Raw genomic sequence first — 25,809 nt, 5'->3', positions numbered from 1 at the left:
GCCCTGCTCCTCAGCTCCCACCTCCTCCCCAAACACTCACCGCCCCCATCTGATCCCTATCAAGGGCCTGGGTCTCAAACCAGCTCTGGAGGAGGGCCCAGTTCGCCACCCCAGTCAGTGTGCTCTTAGGTCCCCTTGCCAACTGGTCCCCTCCCCTTCTTAGGGGAGTGCCCCAGCCCGCCCCCCCACCCCACCGTGGTTCCTCCAGGCTAGCTCAGGCCAGGAGGCCAGAGCCAAAGACCTCTTGCAACCTCCCCAGTCTGAGGGGTAGAACAAGAATGGGCCCAGGCTCTGCAGGTGGGCAAGGGTGAGAGGCCCCACTGAGGAGTGGTGGGGCTGGTGTGTACCTTGGCAGGGGGACAGCAAAGTGGGAGGCCCTTGGAGGGCAGGCAGGAGGAGGGGGAGGGGGCGATGGAGGCAGGCCCAGACCCAGAGACAGGCTGCCCTAGGCCTTCCCTGCTCCTTTTCTAGACCTGTTGAGGGCTCAGCCATTTCCCACTTAGAACACACACACACACACACACACACACACACACACACACACACACACACACACACACACACACACACACACACACCCCCTCACCCCAAACCCCCTTCTGCTGGCCTCAGTTCATGTGAACTCCTGCACCGCACTCATTGCTTCTACCTCCCCTGCGGCTTTTCCTTTAGCCTCTGCAGCCTGGCTCCTCCCCTGCCCTGGCCCCGACCCCAACCAGCAGGCCCTCATTGCTGGTCCCAAAGGGTGCTCTTCTGTGACACCTAACCCTGGGGGCTCCCTGGCCTTCTAGAAACACTCTGTGCCTTTGCCTTCTGAGTCACTGCTCTCCTGGTTTTCCCCCTCGCCCCTCACCTTCTTGCTCCATTTTGCTGACCCTTCTTCCTCTGCATGCCCTTTGAATGTTGGTGTTCCCTGTGTCCTGGTCCTGGCGTCGGCTTCCTCCTCTCCCTGCACTCCTTCCCTAGGCACTGCCTAGGTGGCATCAGTCATCATCTGTCACCATGGGCCCCTAATCTCCAGCCCAGAACTCTCACTTCCCTTCTGAACACATGGAAATCCCACAGGCATGTCCAACTCAACGCATCTGACCACCTTCCTTATGGACCACCGCCTCCCCGTTGCCTAACGACAAACCCGGGCGCCGTCCTTGATACCCCCTTCCCTCCAGGCTCCTCGCCCTCCAAATCCTGCTCATTCCACCTCCTTAACTCCTCTCACCCTTGACCCTTCCCTCCAACCGCCACTGTTTGCCTCCGTGGACCAGCCAGGATTATTCCAGCAGCCTCCTCCCCCACGTTCCTGCCTCGGTGTTCTGCACAGACAGGGCGAGGTGGGGGGCGGGGGGGGGCTCTTTCCTAAAGCACAGTTCCGACCATGTCACTGTGCCCTGCTCCTGTCTTCGGTGGCTTCCCATTTCCCTGAAGGTGAAGTCTAACCAGCTCCAGCATGGCCTACAAGATTGTGCGGCATCGGTCCCTGCCTACCCCTGAGCACACAGGTTCACCTCCCTAGAGCCAGAGGTGCAGCCCAGGGGTGCTCCTCCTCCGTCTCCTTTGAGGGCCCTGAGCCCTCCACCCTCAGCCTGGGTCATGGTTTGCGGGAAGCCGTGGGCTGCTCATTTACGGACCACAACTCCAGGGCTGCCCCGTCCCTGCACTGACCATACCCCTCCTTCTTTGTGGCAGGTCTGTGTCCCCCTAGATGGTAACCCTCTCGGGCGGGGGGCCCAGACGCAGACACAGGGTGCGCGAGGATGAATGGGGACGCGCAGGTGTGTGGGGTCTCAGCTCCGGAGGCAGGGAGGGGGGCGCACGTCGGGGCCCGGGCTGGGCGCGCGCTCTCGGCGGGGCAGGGCGCCGGCCTTGGCCGTGGCTGTGGAAAGAGGAGGGTGGAGGCCCCGCCCCGCCGCGCCCCTCCCGCCGCCCCGGCCCCCCCCCCCCACCGCCCCGCGCCGCCCGCCCACTCCGGCAGCCGCGAGGGGCGGCCGGCAGAGCGACGCGGAGCCCCGCCGGCGCGGACCTCGACGGCGCCCCCTGCCCCGAGCCCGCGCGCCCCCGCGGCCCTCGAGGGCCGGGAGCGGCGCCCGGCGGTCGCCCCTGCAGGTAAAGGCGGGGAGGCTGGCGCGGACGCGGGGGCTGGGGGCTTTGAGGGCAGGACTCGGGCTAGGCTGCCCGTGCGACTGTCCCGGCCAGCGGGCCAGCGCCTCCGGCCTAGGGGTGGGGATGAGATGGGGCCTCGTCGGGCCACGGGGTGGGCGCTAGGATGGGGGAGCCCGTACCGTTCCCTGCGCCCCGTTTCCCCAGCCAGAGCTGCCCAGGCGGAATCCCCAATAAAGCCCTCTCCTCCCTTCCTCTCCCACACTTGGGGGCTCCAGCAACAGACAGCTGGGTGGGGTCCCCCGATGATGGGGCTCTGGGCACATCACTTCACCTCTGGGAGTCTCCCTTCCCACCTGTGGAATGGGAGCGACAAAGCTTCCCCCGCAGAGCCGGCGAGGAGAGAGGACAGGTGAGGGGCCTTAGAGCCCCTTCCAGCCCCAGGCAGGGGAAGCCCCTCAGCTCTTCCCTTTCCCCTCTCCCCATCTTTCTGCCATCACTGGCTTGCTGGCCACCTTTCAGTTTCTCTGTTTTTCTGCTTCTGCCCCCAAGTCCCTCCTATTCTAGGTGTTCTGGCAGCACCCCCAAACTGGAGACTGAGGTTTTGTCCCTACCAGAGGCTCAGCACACCCCCAGCACAGCTCAGACCTGAGACTTGCAGGGGTGAGAGGGACTGGGGTCCCCAGTGTATCTGCTCAGGGGCTGGAGACTCAGGGGCCCCAGGAGTCCCTGGGTACAGAAACACTGTTCAGCCAGAGGGACTCAGGAGTTGCCAGCTGGGGAAAGGCGAGCCTTCTGAGTTTGCTTGCTCCGTGTGTGTGTATCTGTGAGTGAGCCTGTAAGTGTATGCACTTGTGGGGTAGGAGGGGGACAGTGAGTGTCTGCTGATAGGTTATTAATGTGTGTGTCCGTCAGGGTATGCTTGGGTGAGACCCCCAGTGTGTGTGAGAACCTGCTAGGTTCCCAACAGTGATGCCACTGACCTCCCTCTGGGGACCCTGGGGACCCAGAAGTGCTTCCTCCCATCTGCCTACAGTGCCTCTTGCTAAGACCTGTGCTCTTGTCTGTGGCCAGGGTCCATTCCCCCTTGGAGTGCCCTTAGCAAGGGCAACCTCCTGGGAGCCGCCCCGGGCGTTTGGAACGGCTGGGGGCTGGGGTGGCAGGAGAGTCAGGCAGCCCAGGGCTTCTCTCTGAGCGCTGACCCTCACTCCCTGAGCAGATGGGGTGCCCTCATGGAGCCCATTCTAGAGCCCAGGAGAGGGGTGGGGGTCTGGTGGGCAGGAACTCTGTGGGGGAGTTGGTGGTCTTGGTCAGGGCGTAGATGCCTCCACTGGCCTCCTGCTGGGCTGGGGCACACCAACAGATCCTTGGACGATCACCCCCAAACTATGAGGACACACCACAGACATACACACACACAGCTACATTCCCTCCCACTGATGGTCACACACAACCACACATGTGAACGTGTTCTGAACACACCACCACAGATGCTAAAAACGACTGGCATGTATGTGCCCACCCACGTTCACACCCAAACTCCTTCAGACGCATGGTGGGCCCCACTGGGCCCAGCCAGACGTAGTCAGACAGGACAACACTCACACTCACACACACACTCAGACACAATCACCAGGGTCTCTTTCTCCGGTTTCACTTTGTCCACCAGAGTGAAAATGAGCGTTTCCGCTCTTTGGTTCAGTGGAAGGGGAAAGAAAAAATGGAAGTAAAATTGTGTGCTCGAAAGAGGGAGGGGAAAGATACCAAACAGGGCTGTTAACCATAAGCTCCCTGCTCCTGGTCTGAGCCAGACCAAAGGTTAGCAGAGCCCCAGCCTCCCAGCCCTGCTGCCCCCCGCAGCCCACTCCAGAACCCCCCAAGTGCCAGGCATGGGGCTCTCCTTATGGGACGGTGGGGCCTCAATGAGCGGGTCCCATCTGTGGCCTGAGGCACTTACAGAGTTGGAGTGGAAGAACCAGAGAGGCACCGGGGCCTCTCATATGGGGTGCAGCTGTGTCTCAGGGTACCAGTCGAGGGGGAGGCACCGTGCAAGCCAAAGTGTGGGAGGGAGGGGCTACCAGCGAGGCAGCACCAAAGAGGTGACCCTGGCTGGGCTTTTTTTTTTTTTTTTTTTTGACCCTGGCTGGGCTTTTAAGGAGAATTCGAACTTTGGCAGGTGCAGGTGGTGGACAGGGTGAAGGGAGGCCATTCCATTCAGAGGGGACAGCAGGTGCAACGGTGTGGAGGTGGGAAGGTTCTCTTAGAGGACAGTGAGTAACTGGTGGGTCATACAGTGGGGGAACGAGTGGGAGGGACTGAACACTACTTGGGGTCAGATTTCCAAGAGAAACGGTGCACCCTGGGAGTCTGTGCGGTTGCTCTGGGGGCCAGGATGAAAGGGCATCTTACAGGCAAGGACCTTGCTGAGGAAGCTGGGCCGTTGGAGGGGGTTAGGCCATGGGGGCTGAGGTGGGTGGTCGCCATGGAGATGAGAGGAAATAGATGGAAAGGAGGAAGGGGAGAGACAGGTGAGGTCTCAGTGACTGACTGGCCATGGGGCTGAGGCAAGGTTGGCCCAGGACCTTGGCACTGGGTGACTGTGGCCTGTCCCCAGAGGAGGCAGGTGAAGAGGAGAATATGGGTTTGGATCTGGGTCTCTGGGACGCTGAGATGGCAAGGGACTGGGTGTTGAGTGTGGCCATGAGTTCAGGGGCATAGGGTCTGGGAGGCCTGGGGTGTGTCCGGAAGCCCGAGTGGGTGGTGAGGCCCTACGTGCGCACATGGCTGCCCAGACATCAGCCAGGGAAGTCGCACTCCCGGAAAGGGAATTCCGGACCCACTCTGTTCTGTGGGCTTTTCCAGGGTGCTTGGGTGTGGACGGTGAGTCTTGAGTGAAGGCAGCGCGTGCAGTGGGGGAACAGCTGGCCTTGGCAGTCGGACAGACCTGGGTTACTTGCCATGTGACCCTGGGTAAGCGGCTTCCCAGCTCTGTGCCTCGGTTGCCCCATTTATAAAAACGAGAATGCTAACACTAGTCTCCAAGGTCATTTTACTTGCAGAGAGCTAAGGAGTGGTCCCAGGTCACACACGTAGCACCTGGGACGTTCACCCAGACTTCTGATCGGTGTTGGTTACACCTCTCTGGGTGGATCCTGGGAAGGGACGTGGGAGGACTTGGCCCTGCTTCTATTCAGATTCTTGGAAAGTTTTGAATTGGGAGGTGACTGTCCCCATGCAACCTGAATTGGCGGAGATTCCTGGCTCTTGGAGGGCAGTGGGGGTGGTAGAGGCTTAGTGCCTCGTGGGGAGAGCCATGCCGTTATTATGGGCTCATCCCATGGCGGGGATGGAGACTCCGGAGGAACCTTCCTGAGGTCACACAGCAGCCAGGGGCAGAAGTGAATCAGAGGCCAGGATCCTGGCCTCAGACCTTCCTTCCTCTTCGAGGCTGCCGCACTAGCAGGGCCCATCAAGGACCTGGGGTGGAAAGAACTTTGTCACTTCCTCTTTCTGTCCCCTTGGGGGAGGGTCACAGTAAGAGCTTATTGGGCACCTACTGTGTACCCGGTCCTATGTTCACATGTCTCATTTAGGCTTTGTAACAATGCTGCAAGGCAGGAATCAGTGGCCCATTTAACAGGGGAAAGTAGAGGCTCAGAGAGGTCAGTAATCGGACCAGGTGTCAACTTGCTGAGTGCTGAGCCAGGATTCACCCCCAGGTCTATGAGGATGCGTGGCTCATGGTCTTCCCACTGACGTCTGGGGTCACTGCCCTCTCCAGGGCCCGATTTGGTGGAGAAAGGGATGGAAACTTAGCTGTTGAGCATCCACAGTGCCCCAGGCATTTTCACAGCCCGAGGCACTCGTTGGGGGTGGGGAACACGAGGAGTAGAAGGTACGAGAAGGTCAGGCCTGGAGAAAGCCCAGAAGAGAGGGGCCTAGGATGGAGTTTCCTAGTATCTAAGAGTCCACTGTGGTTCTGGTGGGCCCTATGAGGGAGAGCAGCCTCTGGAGGGAGGGGGTCCTGGTTTCGGGTCTCAGTTTTGCCACTGGCAGCTGTGTGACCTCAGGTGACTTCTCTGGGTCCCCATAATCCCATTTATGAGATGGGCTGGGGATGCCATCCTGTGGTGGGGAGCAATGCCGATCGGGGGGGGGAGTTGGGGGGGTGGAGGTCATTTCTCTTCTCCTGAAAGATCCCAGGAGGCCTACTCGGTGATGTCCATCCCTGTCCCGCAGCCACAGCCCTCACCACCCAGAGGCTCTCTCTGTGTCTAGCCTTCTTCCCTCCCACCGTGGCGGCTGCCGGCCGCCTTGCAGCTCTGCGTGGGCCCTTCAGGCCACGCTCCTCTGACAGGCGACCGCGCTCAGCTCGTGGCAAACATTCTTCTCATAGTTCCAGGAGCACAGCAAATCCGGCTGCTTAGCCAGGAATGCAGAGTCCCCCTCCTGCAGCGGCAGCAGGGGCTGGGCGGGGGGCGGGGAGCTCCTGGGGGTCAGGCAGGAGAGGTGTGGGGGCCCCCCTTCCCCCCACCGCCCCCACTGTGCCTCTGCCGCAGAGAGCCGTGGGGCTGTCCTCACCCTCTGTGGACTCCCTCAGCCTAAGTCCAGATGCTGGGGCCATCCACCACTAACTGGCTGGGTGAACTTGGGCAAATGACTTTCTTTGAGCCTCAGTTTCTTCATCTGTAAAATAGGGTTTATAATACTAACCTCACAGGGCTTTTGAGAGGCATCACGGTGATGATAATTATAATAATAACAGCGAACGTTTATTGAACGTTCCTATGTGGTGAATACCGCTGGACGTTCGCTCTCTGACATTAACTTGTTTCATCCTCCCACATGCTCTGTGAATAGGAATTGATCCCATTTCATGGATGAAGCAGCAGAGGCACAGATGAGTGAGGTCACATGCTAGGAAGAGGTAGGCCTGGGAGAAGAACCCAGGCAGCTGGGCTCTCAACCCGTCATGATTTTTCAAGCAAGAATCTCAGCCTGGGCCTGCGCTGAAAGTGGGGACTTCCCCCATGAGCCCCTCTCCAGGAGAGGCTGACTGTTTGCCTCAGGGCCATCAGCACCTCAGTTAGGAAAGTTGGGATGGGGACTCCGGCACCGGACCCTGGCCAGCCTCCGTGGAAGCCCTCTGCTGAGAAGCTGGTAGGGGGCGGGGTTGCAGACTGTCCCACCCACCTCTGGCCTGGGATTTAGCTGGCAGTGGGCTCGGTGCAAAGAGGAGATGTCGCCAGGGGAGGGCCTCAAGGAGGAGATTAGGAAAGGCAGCTGTGGGTGGAGGTTAAGAACAGAGTCCCATTGAAGTAGGCTGGGGCCCTGCCCCAGCACACCCACCCGCCCCAGCTTCCCATTTTGGAGGACTGAGGGGGCCTGGATCACCTGGAGGAGGTTCCTGAAGGCCTCCATAGTCGCTGCCCATCATGTTCCCAGCCTTGCCTGTCCCTGTGGTCATCCGGGTTGCGACCGCACAGGTGGGGTAGAAGAGAAGAGGGGACAAGGTCCCGGGGCCTGAGGTCTCCTGGAAACCCATACAGGTGGTTTGGCCATCTGGGGGCTGGGCGAGCCCCAAAGTTCAGATCTGGTCCCTGTGCTTCCCAGTGCTGTAACCTTGCAGAACGAATGTCGCCCCTCTGGATCTCAAAGCTCCTCCTCAGAAGAATGGGACAGCAATTCCCACCTTACAGGGTTGGGCAGGAGTTTGAGGAAATGATGCGGGGAGCGTGCCTAGTGCTGTGTCTGGTGCATAGTACTTGGGACTTAGAGACGGTTGTTACTAAGGGCTACCATGGGGCAGGCTGGGGAGCCAGCTGTAGGCTGGGCCGTGTACCTCTGATTCTGATATTCAGGCATCTCTTGTGCTGACACCGGCTAGCCCTTCTCATTCCAAATCATCTGTCTAGTGCAGAGGCAAAGAGCCCAAGCATGGGAGCCAACAGCCTGGTTCAAATTCAGTCTCTACCCCTCATAAGCTGCGTGCCCTTGAGCCAGGTATTTAACCTTCCTGTCCCTTGGTTTCTCCATCTGTAAAAAGGGAAGACGAAGTACCTACTTCACTGAGTCATTGTGAGGATTAAATGAGATAATCCACCACAGAAACCCAGAGCCCGGGACATAGTAGGTGCGCGATAAACGTTAACTATGATTAGTTAGTTCTTTTGTTCCTTTATTTTCTTTTAATTTTTCCCATCCTCTGGATATGTTTAGGGCGTTCACACCTCCATACCCTCACCCATGCTGTTCCCTCGGCCTGGACGTATCGCCTGTCCCTGCCACCACCCCATTAAATGCATGCTCATCCTTGGAAGCCCAGATCCGGCCTGGCGCTGGGGCTGGGGTAGGGGGCCTCAGGGGCCCGGGTTGAGTGGGGCAGTGAGGACCTCCCCCTCAGCCTTCATGAGCTGGCCTGGGCCCTCAGAGAGGAGCCTCACAACCCAGCTCTAGGGTTGTGGCGCTCGGTGGCGGGGATGGAGGCAGGTCTTAGCCGAGTCAGAGGCAAAACCTAGGAGGGGCTGGCTTTGGCATCTGGCTGCTTGTGCGGCAAGAGACAGGGCCAGGGTGTCAGAGTTTCCATGGGAGCAGGCAGAGGCGAGCAAGCAGCTGGGGGAGAAAGTGACGCTGTTGCTGGCCTCCCTGCCAGGTGGGCTGGCTAGGTGTCCCCTCCCCACCCACCCGGGGGTCCCATCTGGGCCCGGGCTCCAGCCTCAGCTCCCTTGTGTACGGCTGTGTGTGACGGGGACAAGGCCTGATTGAGGGAGGCAGAAATGGGGACCTGGCCATCCAGGGCTCTGACCACCGCCCCTCCCCACTCAGCAACCTCCCATGGCTCCCCATTGCCCTCCAAAGAAATGCAAGCATGGCATTCAAGGCTCCTCACTGTGTTGCTCCCGCGTTCTCAGCTCTTGCTTGTGCTCTCAACCCTTTGGCCCTTCTGGACCTTCCCTGTATCTGCCAGGTTGCTTCCTACTGCCTGGAATTCCTTTTCTGACTTTGTCTGCCTTTCAGACTCCTACTCACTCTTCAGGATCCAGTTCCAATGTCCCTTCCTACGTGAAGCCTCTGGGGAAGCTCAAGGGGGAGGCAGTGTTCCCCGCTTTGGGCTCCTACAACCTGGAGATGTTAGCCAATTGTGCGATGGGCCCTTGTTTGATGCTAGTTCAGGGCAGGGCAGGGCCCGGGGCTGAGCCATTTCTGTGCCCCAAGGCCCAGCCTCGGTTCCCCACATAGCAGGAGAGTCCTCAGGCAGGAACCCTAGCCTATGGTAGGGGCCACCCTAGCCCGGGGCCCGACAGAGAGTAGGGACTTCTCCAGTGTGGATCCTGGTGCGCAGAAGGAGCTTCCTCAGCCTGGGCCCGAGGACGGGAGGAACTCCATCACCCCAGCCCAGGCCCGCACGGGCATTGCTAAGTGTGCAGGGAGCAAATAAAGGAAGACAGTTCCCTGAGATGAGGAGAACTGAGATGAGGGGAGGCTCCCTGAGATGAGCCTCCCTGAGATGAGGGGCTGAGATCGGGGCCGGTTTCCTGCAGGGGCTCCGGGTAAGAGGGCTGCAGCAGGCCCCGGGGTGGGTGGGCAGGGTGGTGGACTGTGGGTCAGGGCCGGCCGGGCTCCTGGCAGCTTCCTCACTGTCCCCCTCTTTCGTCCCCAGGCCTTGCCTTTGCTGGGACCTTCAGAGGCCCCTCGGACCTGAGAGGTAAGCTAGATGTGGGGGCGGGGTTCTCCGACATCCACAGCTGGAGGAGGCCGGTGGTTGCTGGGGTCTCACTTCACTCCCTCCTGCTGCGGCGGAAGCGCCACCCAGGCTCAGGGTGTCCTAGCGGGCAGCCCCTCGCGCAGGTGACCTCAGCTCCCTAAGGCCTGGCCTTTAAAACCCCAGCCCAACTTGTAAGCAGCTTTTTCTCATTTGTGAACTATTTCGCCCTGGCTCCTTGGCTCGGCCTGTGTTTGCTTGGCCTGCCTGGGGTGCAGTGGCCTGGCTGGGCTCCCGCCGGGCCCCCTCCCAGCCCAGCCCGGCTCCTCCTGCCGCCGCCACCGAGCGGGGAAGCCGCGAAGGCTCAGGAATCTTGGCCGGCGCGAGGAGGCAGCGGGCGGCGGGTGGCGCTCCGGAAAAGGCTGCAAATGTGAACCAGAAGGCGAGGCATTGGCTGCCCTGAAGGCCCGGCCCGGGCCCGGGGCTTGGGGATGGCTGGGGCTGGGTCGGGGGGGAGCGGGGGACATTTCCATGTTCAGTCCCGCGCAGAAGTTCAAGGCCTCTGCTGGGAAGTGAGCTGGAAGTCACCAGCTGAGGCCTGAGCCCCTTGGCAGGGCAGGACCGGTCCCCTGGCCACCTGCCTGAGGACACATATTGCCCTAAGTCCTGCCCACTGCTGGGCCTTTTCTGGTTCCTCTGCCCCCAGTTGGCTGTTCCTACCTCCCTGGAAGCGTTTTTTGCCCCAGGATGCTCCTCCCCAGGAAAGTAGTTGGACTTCTACCTTCCACCCTCTAGCTGGGCAGTGGCTGGAGCCAGAGCAGTGGACCTAATCCCCTGTGGGGACGGAGATCCTGCCCCAGCCCCCTATGCCCCAGAGCTGAGAAGGACTCTGGAAGAACCACAAAGACCAAGGGGCCCTATGGGAAGTCATCCTGCGGGCGTGGCTGAAGGTGGGAGGTGGGGTTGTCAGAGGCCTGGAGCTGGAGCACCCAGGCTGCAGACTCTATTGAGCACCTACTGTGTGCCAAGCTCCAGTCAGGAATGAGGCAGGGATGGGAGAAGAGGTGCCCAGGAGGAGTAGCTGTTCTGCTGGAGGGAGGCACGGAAGGCTGCTTGGAGGAGGAAGCATTTGAGCTGTCTTAAATGAGGAATCATATGTTTGCTTGGAGGAGAAAGATAGGAAGGGAACTCTGGGCAGAGGGCTGTGAGGCAAAGGCAGGTAGGCGGGTAGAAGAAAACACTGAGAAGGTTGGGGCGTCTGGATCTGAGGATGCTGGGGCTCAGGGCTGCAGTGGGCTCCTCGCACCCCTAAATGTGGGTGTTCTCCTCAAGGGGGAGTCCATGGCCCTCGTCCAGGCTACAGCAACCTGGTTGTTTTTATCTTCAGTCCATGTTTCTCTCTGTCAAGTTCCAGACCCGACGTTCTCTGCCTCCACCCCAGAGGCCCGCTGCTCTTCCTTGCCCACATGTTTGCTCTGCCCTCAGTTTGAAATGCTCCACCATTACTCCTCTGGGCTCTAGAGCTTTGACCTGCCCTCCCAGCCTCCTTACAGGGCTGCTTCTGCTTCCCACACTGAGGCCTTGTTTCTGGGAGCCTCACCTGCACAGGTGAGGGATGTTGGGACTCTGGGCAGATTTGAAGCCTGGTAGGGGAGGCAGGGTGGGCAGGGAGCAGTGCCTATGTCCTGCCATCGACCTGGATGATGAGGTGGCCCCCCAGGCAGCCCTGCCCCCACCTGGCTACCTCCCTCCACCCCCCAAGTCCCAGGTTCCAGGCAGTTCTTCGGTTTTGGAGCAATCTCCATGCCTGTGCACTGAGATCTGAGGGGTTCAGAGTCTCCTATCGATCCTGAAGGACAGAGAGCTCAGCTCACGGGCCCTGGACTCCACAAGTCTCCACCCAGGGAGGTCAGACACAGACCTGACGTTAGCATGGGCATTAGGGCCATAATCGCTGGCCTTCCCGAGGGTCCCATCAAGTGACCAACAGCTAGAGACTTATAGAGGCTGGAACTCAAGACAGCGATTGAGGTTCAAGGACACAGGAGAGGAGAGAGACAAATGGGGTCACAGAGATGGGCAGAAATAGGACAGTGACACAGCGACGGGATGAGAGGGACACCCAGGAGATGCCTGGGAGGCACAGGCAGGTGAGGATCTGGGTTTAGTGACACCGAGACACAGAGGAAGGGACACAGACGGGCGTGGCACACACCCACATGGCTCCCATAGCGAGCTGCTCCCCGCCTCCTCCTCTGTCTGACTCGTGGAGTGCGTGCCCCACTTGTGATCTCAGGTTTGCCAAGCTCACCATCAACCTCTGCCCTCTCCACCTCCTCCATTTTAATTGGTCCACATCCTTCTGGGTCTGAAGTATGCCTCCTCCTCCAGGAAGCCATGCGAATTGCAGAATAACATGGAATTTATCAATTCGGTACTAGGGAGCCACTGGAGAATCCAGAGCAGGGGAGGGCCACGGGCAGAACTGTGCCAAAGTGTGGTCCACACACAGGCAGCAGCACCTCCCCTAGGAGCTTGTTAGAAATGCAGATGTTGGGCCCTACCCCAAACCTACTGAATCAGGATCCCTGGGCCTGGGACCCAGGAACCTGTGTTTTAACAAACCATCAGATGCACACTGAAAGTTTAAGAAGTGCTGTTGGCGTATCTATGAAAAAACAGAGAAGCTGAGAGTAAGGATGGGAGAGAGGCTGCTATGATAATGCAGGCGAGGATTTGGCAACTTAATATAACAAACCTTTACTAAACAGCTGGGATTTGCCTGCTCTGTGTTGGGGGAGTATAAGATATGTATTAGGGCAGACACTATGGGGAAGGAGTAGAAAGAAGAGAAGTGAGAGAAGTAGAGGAGAGCCTGCAGATTTGGGTTGGGGGTGTGCAGGTAAAGGAACAGGGCTGTCATGTACAGTTGTACAGGTTGGTTACTGTACAAGGGCACCCAGGAAATGCAATGAGAGTACCTGAGTCTGCTGGAAGGAGGGGTAGCCCTTTCTAATCGTGCTAAGGCATTGTACAGGCTAGGGAGATTCCTCATTGCCCTGTAAGGAAGGAAGAGTCAGAAGTGATGTCCAGATATCTGGCCTGGGCTCTTGGGAGTGGGAAAGAAGCAAATAAAGGGGAGAAGATAATGACAGCAGTTCAGGTAGAGGTATCTAAGAGCCAGCCAGGTGAAAATGCTCAGCTTGAGAGTAGGGCTCAGGGCGAGGTCATAGCTGGAGGCAGATGTGGGAGCCCTCAGTGATGGGATTGGGACTGTGGGGCTGGCAAGGGCTGGAACCTGCAGGAAAAACATCCAGAGACAAGGGATGAGGCCTGAGCCAGCTCCTTGGGGCAAGCCTGTGTCTGCAGAGTGGGCAGGGGAAGGGATCCAAGAAGAATCTGAGGAGGAGCCTTTCCAGGAAGGAGAGCAGAGCCCCAGGCAGGATTCTGCGCTGAGGGGTGCAGGAAGCAGGGATCGGGGTGAGGGTTAGAGACAGTCCTTCCAAGGAATTTGGCTGAGAAGGCTGGGGAGAGGTGAGGGTGACTGGGATGGGGGGGCGGTCAGGCCTGTGTGGACAGGTGATGGAAAGGCTAGAGACAGGGTGGGGGTAAGGGGCATACGTAGACAGTGGGGGGCCCCGGGGAAGGGGTCGGGAGGTGGCTGGGCCTTGAGTAGGTGCACACCCCTTTCATCTGAGACTCAGGAAAGGAGGACAGGAGGGGCCCTGGGTGGCTCAGTCGTTAAGCGTCTGCCTTCGGCTCAGGTCATGGTCCCGGGGTCCTGGGATCGAGCCCCGTGTCAGGCTCCCTGCTCCACGGGAAGCCTGCTTCTCCCTCTGCCTTTGCCTGCCGCTCCCCTTGCTTGTGCTCTCTCTCTCTTTCTCTGTCAAATGAATAAATAAAATATTAAAATAAATCCCCATTTCCCACAAGCGGGGAAAGAGGTGGGGGAGAAGGGCCAGGGAGCCCCGGCCAAGTCTGGAGCTGCCTGTCTGGGCAGTGGGGGGCGGGCACCATGCCCAGTGGGTGAGGAGAGCAGCTTCTCTGCCCCTGTGTGAGATCCATGAGTGCATCCTAGTCCTGAGCAGGCTGTGGGACCCCCCGGGTCAGTCCCATCTCTGGGGCCGTCAGGGAAAAGACCTGGAAGACCAGAAAATTGACTTTGGAACTTTCATAAGGCCCTGGCCTTTTGGCAGCAAGTTCCCTGAGTACAGGTTTTCAAGGTTGGAGAAGATGTTGCTTTGCAGCAAGAGAAACCGAAGTTAGACTGAAGGGAGAACTTTCTGGCCATCAGGGTAGCAGGACAGAACGGCAGTGGCTCAGATCACCTCAGTTAATCCTTCCGCACGTGAGGACACGGAGGCTCAGAGAGGTTAAGTCACTTGCCCAAGACACACAGCTCATACATAGCTGTGCTGGAACAGGAATCCAGGGGCTGCCGGAACCTACGAGGGCCTTAGGGGGTCCCCAGGCCTGGACCCCTGAGAGAGAGAGGGAGAGCCTGAGCGAGAACTGCTGCTCACCTGTTGAGGTGGAGAGAGAGACAGAGACAGAAATGAGCCAGGGCCAGAGACGCAGGGAGAGAGCCGAGAGGGAGGCTGGGTGAGTGGGGAGACGGGAGGCACCAGGGGAGCAAGCGGGGCCGGCGATCCCGCAGAAATGTCTCCACAGCAGGAAGCGTCTCATAACATACCTGTGGTTTGGCCGGCCCGGGGCTGCCTGCGCGCTCCCCATGTTCCCTCAGCCGCCGCTGCGATGGGGGGCTCGGGGAGGGCTGAGTTCCGTCCACCCCCCACCCCCGGGAAGGGCGCTGCCAGGGCCACACCGGCCACACCCCCGCATGGTCCCCGGGGAGCCGTCTCCCTCGGCCCCCCCTTTCATCTGGACCTCTGGTAGCTCGGCTGTGAAATGGGCCGGGCCGGGGGGAGGGGGGCAGGCCTCTACATTCCGTCAGATCCGGGCGGGGGGGCGCCCTCTGCTGGTCACCCCTGGGACAGGACCCCCGGAGAGCGGGGGGCCCGGGTGGAGAGGGGTCGTTGTTAGCTGACGGCTCTCCCCCTCCCGCAGCCCCGTCCGGGGGGACAGGGGTCTGTATTCGTGCCACTTCCTGCCGGCACCCCGTCCTCCCCCGAGCCCCGAATCGGTCTGAGAGACCCTGGAGCCCTATGCACTCCCAGCCAGTCCCCCTGGCCAACTCCGGGAGGAGGCCCCGGCTGCCACAAAACGCTGACTTGGACAAAACGCTGTTTTACGGGGATTTGTTGAAAAGGGGGAAATCCCGGCTAAGGACTTGCAGCTGTGCAAACACCTCGTCTACCCTGCCCGCCGCCACCGCCCTCGAACCCCTGAATCAGCGTCTCCTTCTGCACCCCACCTCATGCCCCTGCCAGCCCGGCCTCTTCCCAGCTGCCCTGGCTCCTGCCTTGCTCCCTCAGAGGTCACCAGAGAGGGTGATGGCTTGCCCAAGGTCACACAGCAGAGCCGGCCTTGAGCCCTGACACCCCTGCTTGGCCACCATTGCTCGCGGGGAGGACAAGGAGCCAGCGAATGAATCGTTCTTTTCTCTGCACTTCTGTTCCCCGTGCAGGCTGTTCTTAGCTCAAGTTCTTTGATTGAGGCCATGTGAGTGTGTCCCCACCTCTTCCCATTCTGGGTCCCTCTGGCCTGGGGAGGGGGCTCCCAGGGCAACGACACGTATCTGCACAAAGGAAAGGACCAAGGGAGTTATCGGTATGGTCTTTAAACTTGACAGGGACTTGAGTTCATCCAACTTCTATCAAGTGTCACTGTGTGCCAGCCAAGGGACAGAGAGTGACACAGCCAGAGAGGGATACAGAGCTTGAGGGGAAGTGCAGGCCTTGGCGGGCAGGGCGGGCGTCCGATAGGCTTCCCGGGGATAAGTCCACGGATAAGTAAGAGTCTGGAGGCCGATGTGCAGAAGGCACAGAGCTTCAGGGGGCTGGGCTGTGAGGGGGTGAGGGGCGGGAGAGGGGTGCCAGTGGAAGGGACGCAGGGGGCTCGGAGCACCCAGGCACCCTCGGCTCTGATGGTGGCTGGGTTGGGGGCAGTGTGTCCCACGAGGCTGCCATGACCGGCCATTCCAGGGGCATCATCCCTCTCGGCAGCCCCGCGAACAGGCTCAGCACACAGCCTCTCAAGGCCATGGGCTTGCCTCCCCTCTGGGAGCTGGAGTGATGTTCTCTCCATTGGCCTGGAGCCTCTCTGTCTGTCTGTCTGTCTACCTGCGGCCTTGGCAGTTTTCACAGACCTCTGCTCCAATCCTGGTTGCACGCTCTCGCCCACAGGCGCATTGCTGTACCTCCCTGAGCCTCAGGCTCTTCCTCTGCAGAAAGAGGAGGGGGGGGTCCTTCCTTCCCAGGGGCCTTGGGAGGCGGGGGGCGGGGGGGGGAAGGAAATCATTTATTGAACAAAGCACTGGGCTGGCCTGACCGGAGGCCCTGGTGCCACGACTGTGAGCCGTCATCCTCACGCAGACCCTGCTCACTGGGGAGGAGACATCTGTTCCGGGGTCCTGCAATACACCTGTCACCCTCAGCCGAGGGAGCCCAGTGCAGGAGGTGCTGGGACAGGGCACGTTTAGGGAGCCACAGGGTGTGAGGCAGGGATGCTTCCCGGGGACCGGCATGGCCAAGGAGGCTGAAAGGTGGGGAGCTGGCTGGGGGCGGGGGGCCCTGCCTGGGCTCCTGGCCGGACTTGGGGCTCTTGCCCTGGTGTCCTGCCTGTCTATGCTCCCCCGTGGTCCTCTGCCTTTTTAAGTTTCTTTTTTTTTTTTTTAAGATTTTATTTATTTACTTGTCAGAGAGAGAGAGTGAGAACACAAGCAGGGGGGCAGGCGGAGGGAGAAATAGACTCCCCGCTGAGCAGGGAGCCGATGCGGGACTCGATCCCAGGACCCTGGGATCATGACCTGAGCCAAAGGCAGATGCGTAACTGACTGAGCCACCCAGGTGTCCCCACAGTCCTCTGCCTTAAGCCCCCTTCCAGCGGAGCCCAAGGCTGCCCGCACCCTCCATCGCCCCCCACCCCAGTGAGGCCTCGGCTCCGTATGGGAAGAGGGTCAGGGCTCCCAGAGCCAGGGCTGTCCTGAGTCGTCCTGTGGCAGTGCCATGACTTTGGCCTCTGGCCTACTGAGGCCAGAACTGCCCCCTCTCCTCCCCCCTGCTTCCTGCTGCAAGCTCTGCCCACCAGGCAGAACATTCTGGCTGCATGCATGGGTGAGCACCCTCAGCGCAGGTGGCCAGAGCAGGAGGGCCGGCAGCCCTCTCCAGAGAGGTGAGACCACGTGGTGTTTAGGGACTGGGGCTCGAGTGGCGCTCGGGCTTCGGTTCAGACCCTGCGTGTTTCCCCATGTGGAGAACAAGAGAGGCAAGCCTCTCGGGGCTGACCCGTTAGGGCAGTGCCTGGCCGGAGCCTCCATCAGCCAGACGTACCTGGGGGCCCGGCCCATGGGCTTCGGCCCTTTAGTCCTGGCGTCAGTCATGGTGCGAACAGAACAGGGGACGTGTGTTGAGGGCTGTGTCCTGGGCAAGATTCTTACAGTCTAGGCTTCCATTCCCACATCTATAGAAAACAGAGATGATAACTGTATGAGCCTCAGGGGTGACTGAGAGGACTCTGAGGTGGGGCCTGCAGAGCCCTGGGCTGGGGAGCCCTGCATGTGGCGGCAATTCCTGTTCCGGGGGCTCAGGGGAGCTTGAGGGACATATACCTGCCCAAGGTCACAAGACAGGTGGATGGCAGAGCCAGGGCTAGCGGCCTCACTGGCCTTCTCCGGAGCCCTGCATTCATTCCTTCGGAGCTCGGTGTGATACTGAGCTTGGAGGAATGCTGAACTGCACCTCTGGACCCAGCCCAACCCCAGGGAGGGCCTTGCTCCCCACATGCATCCTCGGATGCGGATGTACACAACCCACAACCTGCAGACCCCTTGTGCAGTCGGGCACAGGTGTGGAGAGGCTCCTGGTAGGGGGAGCCCAGAGCTGGGAGACAGGGGAGGTGGGACCTGCCTTGGACGTTCAAAGTGCCACAGAGTCTCTCCTTCCAATATGGAGGGGCGCCTGCTGTGAGGCAGGCACAGCGTCTCCTACCCCTGAGAAGCAGGGTGTTAGTCCAGCTTTTTAAAAAAGACATCTTGGGGTGCCTGGGTGGCTCAGTTGGTTAAGCGTCTGCCTTTGGCTTGGGTCATGGTCCTGGGGTCCTGGGATGGAGTCCCACATCGGGCTCCCTGCTCAGCGGGACTCGTCTGCTTCTCCCTCTCCCTCTGCCCCTCCCCACCTGCTTGTGCGTGCTCTCTCTCTCGCTCTCTCTCAAATAAATAAATAAATAAAATGACATCTTCATTGAGATACAATTCACATATCATATACTTGGCCCATTTATTTATTTTTTTAAAGATTTTATTTATTTATTTGAGAGAGAGAGAGAATGAGAGATAGAGAGCACGAGAGGGAAGAGGGTCAGAGGGAGAAGCAGACTCCCCGCTGAGCAGGGAGCCCGATGCGGGACTCCATCCCGGGACTCCAGGATCATGACCCGAGCCGAAGGCAGTCGCTTAACCAACTGAGCCACCCAGGAGCCCTACTTGGCCCATTTAAAGTGTCCGATTCAATAGTTTTTTTAAAATAATGTTGGCAGCTGTCATCACAGCCAATGTGAGAACGTTTTCATCACTTCTAACAGAAACCCTGCCCGCTTTGTGATCACTCCCTTTTCCCCTCCCCCCAGCCCTAGGCAACTACTAGTCCACTTTCTGTCTCTTTACATTTACCTTTTCTGGACACTTCATATAAATGGAATCATATATGATTCTGTGACCGGCTGCTTCACTTAGCATGATGTTTTCAAGATTTTCCTGTGTCGTAGCACGAAGCAGCGCTTCATTGCTTTGCCTTGCTGAATCCTGTCCCACGGGGTGGCTACGCCACAGTCTGTCCATTCATCTGTGGATGCACATCTGCGTTGTGTGGGACATCTTACTCCCTGAGGAAACTGAGGTTCCCAGAGTGGATTTCTCGGGCTGCGTGTCCACCTCTAGTCTGTGCTTCTTCCCCACCCAGGCCTTGTTCTCACAGCTGAGCTCCGTGCTGTGACAGGGCTAGATCGGGACACAAAGGGGTGAGGGGTCAACTTTAGAGAGGAAGGGGTGACAGCGTTCCAGCGCCCTGAAGGATGAGTAGGAAATTGAAAGAACATCGAGGGGCGCCTGGGTGGCTCAGCCGTTGAGCATCTGCCTTCGGGCTCAGGTCATGATCCCAGGGTCCTGGGTTCGAGCCCTGCGTTGGGCTCCCTGCTCAGCGGGAGGCCTGCTTCTCCCTCTCCCATTCCCCCTGCTTGTGTTCCCTCTCTCGCTGTGTCTCTCTCTGTCAAATAGATAAATAAAATCTTAAAAAACAGACAAACAAACAAACAAAAAAGAAAGAACATCGAGGGCAGAGAAACAGCAGGGGCAAAAGCCCAGAAGTGTGAGGCTGCCTGGTGTCAGCGGCAAAGGTATGGGGGAGCAGAGAGGCGGAGAAGGGGGTGGTGAGGTGATAGGGTTGGAGACAGGGGCTAGATTTTATTTTATTTATTTTATTTTATTTATTTTTAAATATTTTATCTATTCATTAGAGAGAGAGAGAGAGCGCAAGCAGGGCGAGTGGCAGGCTGAGGGAGAGGGAGAAGCAGGCTCCCCGCGGAGCAAGGAGCCCGATGTGGGTCTCGACCTCAGGACCCTGGGATCATGACCTGAGTTGAAGGCAGATGTTTAACCGACTGAGCCACCCAGGCGCCCCAGGCACTAGATTTTAAAAGGCCTTGAACGCCCTGCTAGGCACCACAGACTTGATCTTGAAGGCAGAGGGGAGCCCCAGGAGGGCACCATCAACATGATGTGAAGTCAGGCAGACCTCAGACCCCAGTTCTGCTGCCCTTTGCTTTAGTTTTGTCATCTGGAAAATGGGGATGACAGTGATAATAACTTGTTCAAGTACTGAGAGCATTAAGGGAGTTCCTGTCTCTGGAGAACTCAGCCTGGGACCTGGCAGAAAGCCGGCCCAGCACATGGTACTGGGTCTTATCATTCAAGGGTCTTAGCAGGGGTGCGCCGGGGTCAAATGGGTGCTCTGGAAGGGCGTCTGGCTGCCAAGCGGCCGGTGTGGGGCAGGCTGTCGTCCAGGGGAGAGGGCCCCCCCGGAGACTTGGGTGAGGACGGAGAGCGCTGCGCGGGCTTGCGGGACCTTTAGCAGGTGACTCCCGCAGCCTCGGACACGGTGGGCGTTGCTCGTGAATTACACCTCCGTTCTGATCTTTCCGGGAGTCCCTGGGCCCGGTGTGAAGCCACCCGGGGGCTGGCTTGACGGCCCCTCTCGGTTCCTCCCTGCAGCGCGCCCGCGGACGCCATGCGGGGGGCTCTGACGCCCCTGTCTTCGCTGCTGCTGCTGCTGCTGGGGTGCGGGCCGAGGGCGGCCACCGGAGGCGGGGCCGGCGGGGCCGCGGGCTACGCGCCGGTGAAGTACGTGCAGCCGATGCACAAAGGACCCGTGGGGCCGCCCTTCCGCGAGGGCAAGGGCCAATACCTGGGTGAGCGCCTCCCCGCCCCTCAGGGCCTCGGACGGCTCCTGACCCCCACCTCCCTGCCTCCTGACCCCCCACCAGGTCCTCCCTGGCCCCCAGCCATAGCCTCTCCATCCCCACCTGAGATCTCCCCCCCGCCCCGCCCTTCCCTTTTCCTCCCGACGCGGGTGCAGGGCCTCCGACCTCCGAGCGGCCGGAAGTGGGGCGCGACGGGCTGGCAGAGGTGGTCTTCAGCGCGGGTGGGGAAGGGGCGGGACGGAAGCGGGGGCCGGGGTAGGGGCGGACTGGTCCGACGGGCCCTAAGGAGGGCTGCTGGCGCCACCTGGCGGCCATTCCAACCCCCCCACGTGATGCAGGGACGGGAGTCACCCCAAGCTCCTGGCGAAGGCCTGGCCTGGGTAGGTTGGGTGCTAGGAGCCCCCAAGAGGGCCGCTGGACCTAAACCCCTAAAGCCCATCTTCCATGAGTGCACGGAGAGGGAGACGGGGTGTGGCCTTTGTGAACAGATGTAGTGTTACCCCATGGGGGTGTGGGTAGATGCGACCCATGTCTCCACTTGCTGGGCCCCTGACTGCCCCTTCTCTCTCTGTCTCTCTGTCTCTCTCTCAGAAATGCCTCTTCCGTTGCTGCCGATGGACCTGAAAGGCGAGCCTGGTCCGCCTGGGAAACCCGGGCCTCGGGGGCCCCCTGGCCCTCCTGGCTTCCCAGGAAAACCAGGCACTGGAAAGCCAGGGCTCCATGGGCAGCCTGGCCCTGCCGGCCCCCCTGGCTTCTCCCGGATGGGCAAGGCTGGTCCCCCAGGGCTCCCGGGCAAGGCTGGACCACCAGGACAGCCAGGGCTTCGGGGTGAGCCAGGGATACGAGGGGACCAGGGCCTTCGGGGGCCCCCAGGACCTCCTGGCCTCCCTGGGCCCTCAGGCATTGCTGTCCCTGGAAAGCCAGGCCCCCAAGGGGTGCCAGGGCCCCCAGGATTCGGAGGGGAGCCAGGGCCCCAGGGGGAGCCGGGGCCCCCAGGGGATCGAGGCCTCAAGGGGGATAATGGAGTGGGCCAGCCAGGGCTACCTGGGGCCCCAGGGCAGGGGGGTGCCCCTGGACCCCCTGGCCTCCCTGGTCCAGCTGGCTTGGGCAAACCAGGTTTGGATGGGCTTCCTGGGGCCCCTGGAGATAAGGGTGAGTCAGGGCCTCCCGGAGTACCAGGGCCTAGGGGGGAGCCAGGGGCTCTGGGCCCAAAAGGGCCCCCTGGGGTGGATGGTGTGGGGATGCCAGGGGCAGTAGGGGTGCCAGGGCCACAGGGCCCAGCAGGGGCCAAAGGGGAACCAGGAACCCGGGGCCCCCCTGGCCTGATAGGCCCCACTGGCTATGGGGTACCGGGACTGCCAGGCCCCAAGGGGGACAGGGGCCCAGCTGGGGTCCCAGGACTCTTGGGGGACAGGGGTGAGCCAGGTGAGGACGGGGAGCCAGGGGAGCAGGGCCCACAGGGCCTTGGGGGGCCCCCAGGACTTCCAGGGTCTGCAGGACTCCCTGGCAGACGTGGGCCCCCTGGACCCAAGGGGGAGACAGGGCCTGGAGGACCCCCAGGAATGCCTGGTATTCGGGGTGACCAGGGGCCTAATGGCCTGGCTGGGAAACCTGGGCCTCCAGGAGAGAGGGGGCTCCCTGGGGCCCATGGACCCCCTGGACCAACTGGGCCCAAAGGTGAGCCGGGTTTCACGGGACGCCCTGGGGGACCAGGGGTGGCAGGAGCCCTGGGGCAGAAGGGCGACTTGGGGCTCCCTGGGCAGCCAGGCCTAAGGGGCCCCTCAGGAATCCCAGGGCTCCAGGGCCCAGCTGGTCCTCTTGGGCCCCAGGGACTGCCAGGCCTGAAGGGTGAACCCGGCTTGCCAGGGCCGCCTGGAGAGGGGAAAGTGGGGGAACCCGGAGTGGCTGGGCCTACAGGGCCCCCTGGGGTCCCCGGTTCCCCAGGACTCACTGGCCCTCCTGGGCCTCCGGGGCCTCCCGGTCCCCCTGGTGCCCCTGGGGCCTTTGATGAGTCTGGCATCGCCGGCCTGCACCTGCCCAATGGTGGCGTGGAGGGCGCTGTGCTGGGCAAGGGGGGCAAGCCGCAGTTCGGGCTGGGAGAGCTGTCGGCCCACGCCACACCCGCCTTCACCGCCGTGCTCACCTCACCCTTTCCTGCCTCGGGTATGCCTGTCAAATTTGACCGGACTCTCTACAATGGCCACAGTGGCTACAACCCGGCCACCGGCATCTTCACCTGCCCTGTGGGCGGGGTCTACTACTTCGCTTACCACGTGCACGTCAAGGGCACCAATGTGTGGGTGGCCCTGTACAAGAACAACGTGCCAGCCACGTACACCTATGATGAATACAAGAAGGGCTACCTGGACCAGGCATCCGGCGGGGCCGTGCTCCAGCTGCGGCCCAACGACCAGGTCTGGGTGCAGATGCCGTCGGACCAGGCCAACGGCCTCTACTCCACCGAGTATATCCACTCCTCCTTTTCAGGGTTCTTGCTCTGCCCCACATAACACCACGGCGGCCTTGCCGCCTTGGCCTCTTCCTCTTTAGTGGTAGAGAGACCTTCTCAGTTACAAGAACCTCCATTTAAAGAAAAAGACCAAAGGCTGAACAGACGCGGAAGCAGAGGCGGCCGTGGCCTTGGCCCAAGGAGACTGGTTTGGTTTCTCCCTCCATGCAGGCTGAGGTGGCTTCTGGAAGAGGCTGGCCGGAGTTCCTCTCCCCTCAAGTGTCTGTGCAGCATTGGGGTTGCGCCCCCACTGCAGGCAGGGGCCCCAGGACACTCAGCTCAGCTGCCGGAGCCCCCTGCCCTCTCGGGAGTCCTGGGCTCTGCTGGGTGGTGAAGGATGCTGCTTCTCTGCGTCAGAGCGGAGAGGGGACTGAGCTCCCCATTCCGTTCCCCCCAGGGAGACACAGGCCCAAGCCCTGCCCTTCCGAAGCTGGCCCCCAGATGGCACCTCGGATCTTGGCTGGAGCTCTTCCAGCTCCCCTGGGACCTCCAGCAGCTGACGCTGCATTCCCTGAAGAGTTTTTGCTTCCAGGGGAAAGCAAAGGGCAGGGGACATCGAGGTGGCCAGTGTGGACGCCCTGCCAGGACTGCACCCCCAGCGTGATGCTGTGGCATCAGGCCTGTCCATGGCAGGTGCAGGTGTGTGGCCCCTTCTCTGCAGGGCCCTGGGAAGGGCCAACCCCTTTTCTGCTCCAGCTGCAGCCACAGGAGCGGTGGTTTGTGATGGGAGGGGCACGGATCTGTGGCACGATGGCAGCCCTTCACGTCCACCTCCATCTCCCAGGCTGCTCCCACTGACTGGCTCTGCTCAGCATTAAGGGCAGCCACACAGGCCTTTGGGGACTGCCGCAGCAGGCCCGGGACAGGATGGACCATCAGCAAACTTGAGTACCCTCCCTTTCTCTCTCCTTCCACCTGCTGGGGGAGGGCTGATTTTTTCATACAAAATTGTAAGGTATCCCGCCTCAACTGTCCCCAAGGCAGAGAGTCTCTTTTTTGGCCCTCAGAACAAGGTACACACAAGCTCGGGGATGAAGAAGGCTCCCGCCTGCTTCTCCTTAACAAGGACCATATGGCGGGTATGTGTGTCTACTAGAGGGGTTAATCTGAGGGGGCTTCCTCTCCTTCTACCCTCTGGTTCCAATTTCCTGTTCTAAGCAGGATTAGGGCCCAGAAGGCTGAGGCTCTGAGGAAAAGGGTGCCAACAGGCCCCTTTGGAATGAGTTGCCTCTGGATGTTTCTGCCGTTTTCCCCAAGCAAAGCCCCCCCTGCAGGAAACGGGTAGGATCCCTCTCCTATCTCCTAGTTCAAGCTCAGTGGATAAAGCTGAGATTAATGCTGGAGCAAAGATGGCCACTTTCCCAGGGGGCCTCGGGGCCTCTCTGTCAGCCCTCCCCGAGCCAACCCACTTCTCTGCACCAGGTGTGAACCTGGGGCGCCCGGTGTGGTCTCGCACTGCTCTGATTCTGGCCAGCACCAGACTGTCCGTGTTGGAAACGGTGGTGGCTGACTTCTGGCTCACTGCGCTGCAGGCCCCTGGGCAGGCCTCGTCCCCGACCCACTTCTCCCAACAAAGCAGGCCCTTTCACTGCTTGTTTTGTCTTTCAAAAGGAGTGAAACCCAAAGCTGTGCAAGAGACACTTGAACAGGTTTTGGCTGGGGTTCATGGTGGATTGCTTGATCTCCGATACCCGAGAGAACGAATGAGTCTCAAAGCGACCGTGGTGGGGTCCTTTTTGCTCAGCCTCCTTCCTGGGCCAAAGTCACCAGCATCTGACCGGTCAGGGAGAGGTTCCGATGGGTGGAAATTCGTCAGCTCTCTCAGGGGGGAGCCCAGGGGACTAAGGAGGGCACTGGGGGAGCCAGAAAGAGCTGTTTCACAGAACTTAGCTTCTGCTAAATGTCATTCCTGAAGCCTTTGGGGAGGAGTGGCTGGTGTTTCTGAAATGTCTATGGGGTTTTAGTTCCAGGTGTCCACTTGACTAGCTTTGATAAACGATGCCAAGTTTTAACTATGAAAACTACGGTACCTTGGTGCATTTTTATATTCTGATTCCTAGGGTTTTTTTTTTTTTTTTAAGATTAAGGTTTGAATGTTTTCATTGGTAATTTCATTTCTAACCTGGTATAGGAAGCTTAGTTCTCTACATACCTATTATGTGCCCTGTGTCACAAAAGATTAGGGAAAAATGCACTTGGGAACAACAAAAAAAAAGGGACTTCTTTTCGAAAAGAAAACCAGCAGTATTGATGGACTGTACTGACACAACCTCAATAAAATCTGTTGTATGAAATAGCGCTGTGCGGGCCTGGCAGCAATGCAGGGGGGTCTCAAGCCTTTGGGGCTCCTGCTCTACGCCTTTTCTCAAGGAGCATGCATTCCTCCCCAGGCCCCCAGCCATGGGTTCTGTCACCACATCAAAAATGCTCCATGCTCCTAGGCTGCTAAGGCTCTGCACCAATCACTGCCAAACAAGGCAGTGATTGCAGTCGTTTGAGCTTCCCTGGAACAATCCCACAAGCTCTCAAGGGTACTGGGGCATGACAGCTGGCTCCAGATCCCAGGGACCAAGTTTCAACATTTGATACAAATTATGAATGAAATCATGAACCTCTGACCCTGAGGGTGGGGGCCAGTGTCAGGCCCATCGCTGAAGGCAGGACTGGGCGGGGGGGGGGGGGGGTGGGGGGCTGTCCTGGGTGGAAGGCACCTGCCCACAGCTTTGCTATGCTCAGCACTAAGAATCTGTCCCCGGCTCTAGGGATGGGGTCAGCAAACCTGAAACAATCCAAGCCCTGAAAAGTCCTGTGGTTTGCCCCAGCCTGGCAGGACACCATCTCAGCTGAGAGCAGAGACCTGCCCATCAGTCCTCAGACCTGAGGCTAGCTGCAGAGCTGGGCATGCTTC

At 59.9% G+C, this 25,809-nt stretch overlaps 1 protein-coding gene across 1 annotated transcript; it reads left to right on the top strand.

Annotated features, from left to right (window-relative positions):
• Positions 1-1,979: 1,979 nt before the first annotated feature.
• COL8A2 (collagen type VIII alpha 2 chain) lies at positions 1,980-25,111 on the top strand. Its single transcript, XM_027618011.2, has 4 exons — positions 1,980-2,103; positions 9,758-9,802; positions 20,184-20,380; positions 20,984-25,111. The coding sequence occupies exons 3-4, from the start codon at positions 20,200-20,202 to the stop codon at positions 22,900-22,902; spliced, it is 2,100 nt and encodes a 699-aa protein (XP_027473812.1). The 5' UTR covers positions 1,980-2,103; positions 9,758-9,802; positions 20,184-20,199; the 3' UTR covers positions 22,903-25,111.
• The last annotated feature ends 698 nt before the right edge of the window (positions 25,112-25,809 follow it).

This window comes from Zalophus californianus, chromosome 4 (genome assembly GCF_009762305.2).
Source record: "Zalophus californianus isolate mZalCal1 chromosome 4, mZalCal1.pri.v2, whole genome shotgun sequence".
Lineage (NCBI taxonomy): Eukaryota > Metazoa > Chordata > Mammalia > Carnivora > Otariidae > Zalophus > Zalophus californianus.
Note: the sequence above shows the minus strand (reverse complement) of the source record. Positions and strands in the feature narration are given on the sequence as shown.

Excerpts from the sequence above, each read along its gene's own strand:
- COL8A2 (XM_027618011.2), top strand. The coding sequence starts at position 20,200 with ATGCGGGGGGCTCTGACGCCCCTGTCTTCGCTGCTGCTGCTGCTGCTG. Across the intron at positions 20,381-20,983 it reads GGGCAAGGGCCAATACCTGG|AAATGCCTCTTCCGTTGCTG; the intron begins GTGAGCGCCTCC and ends TCTCTCTCTCAG.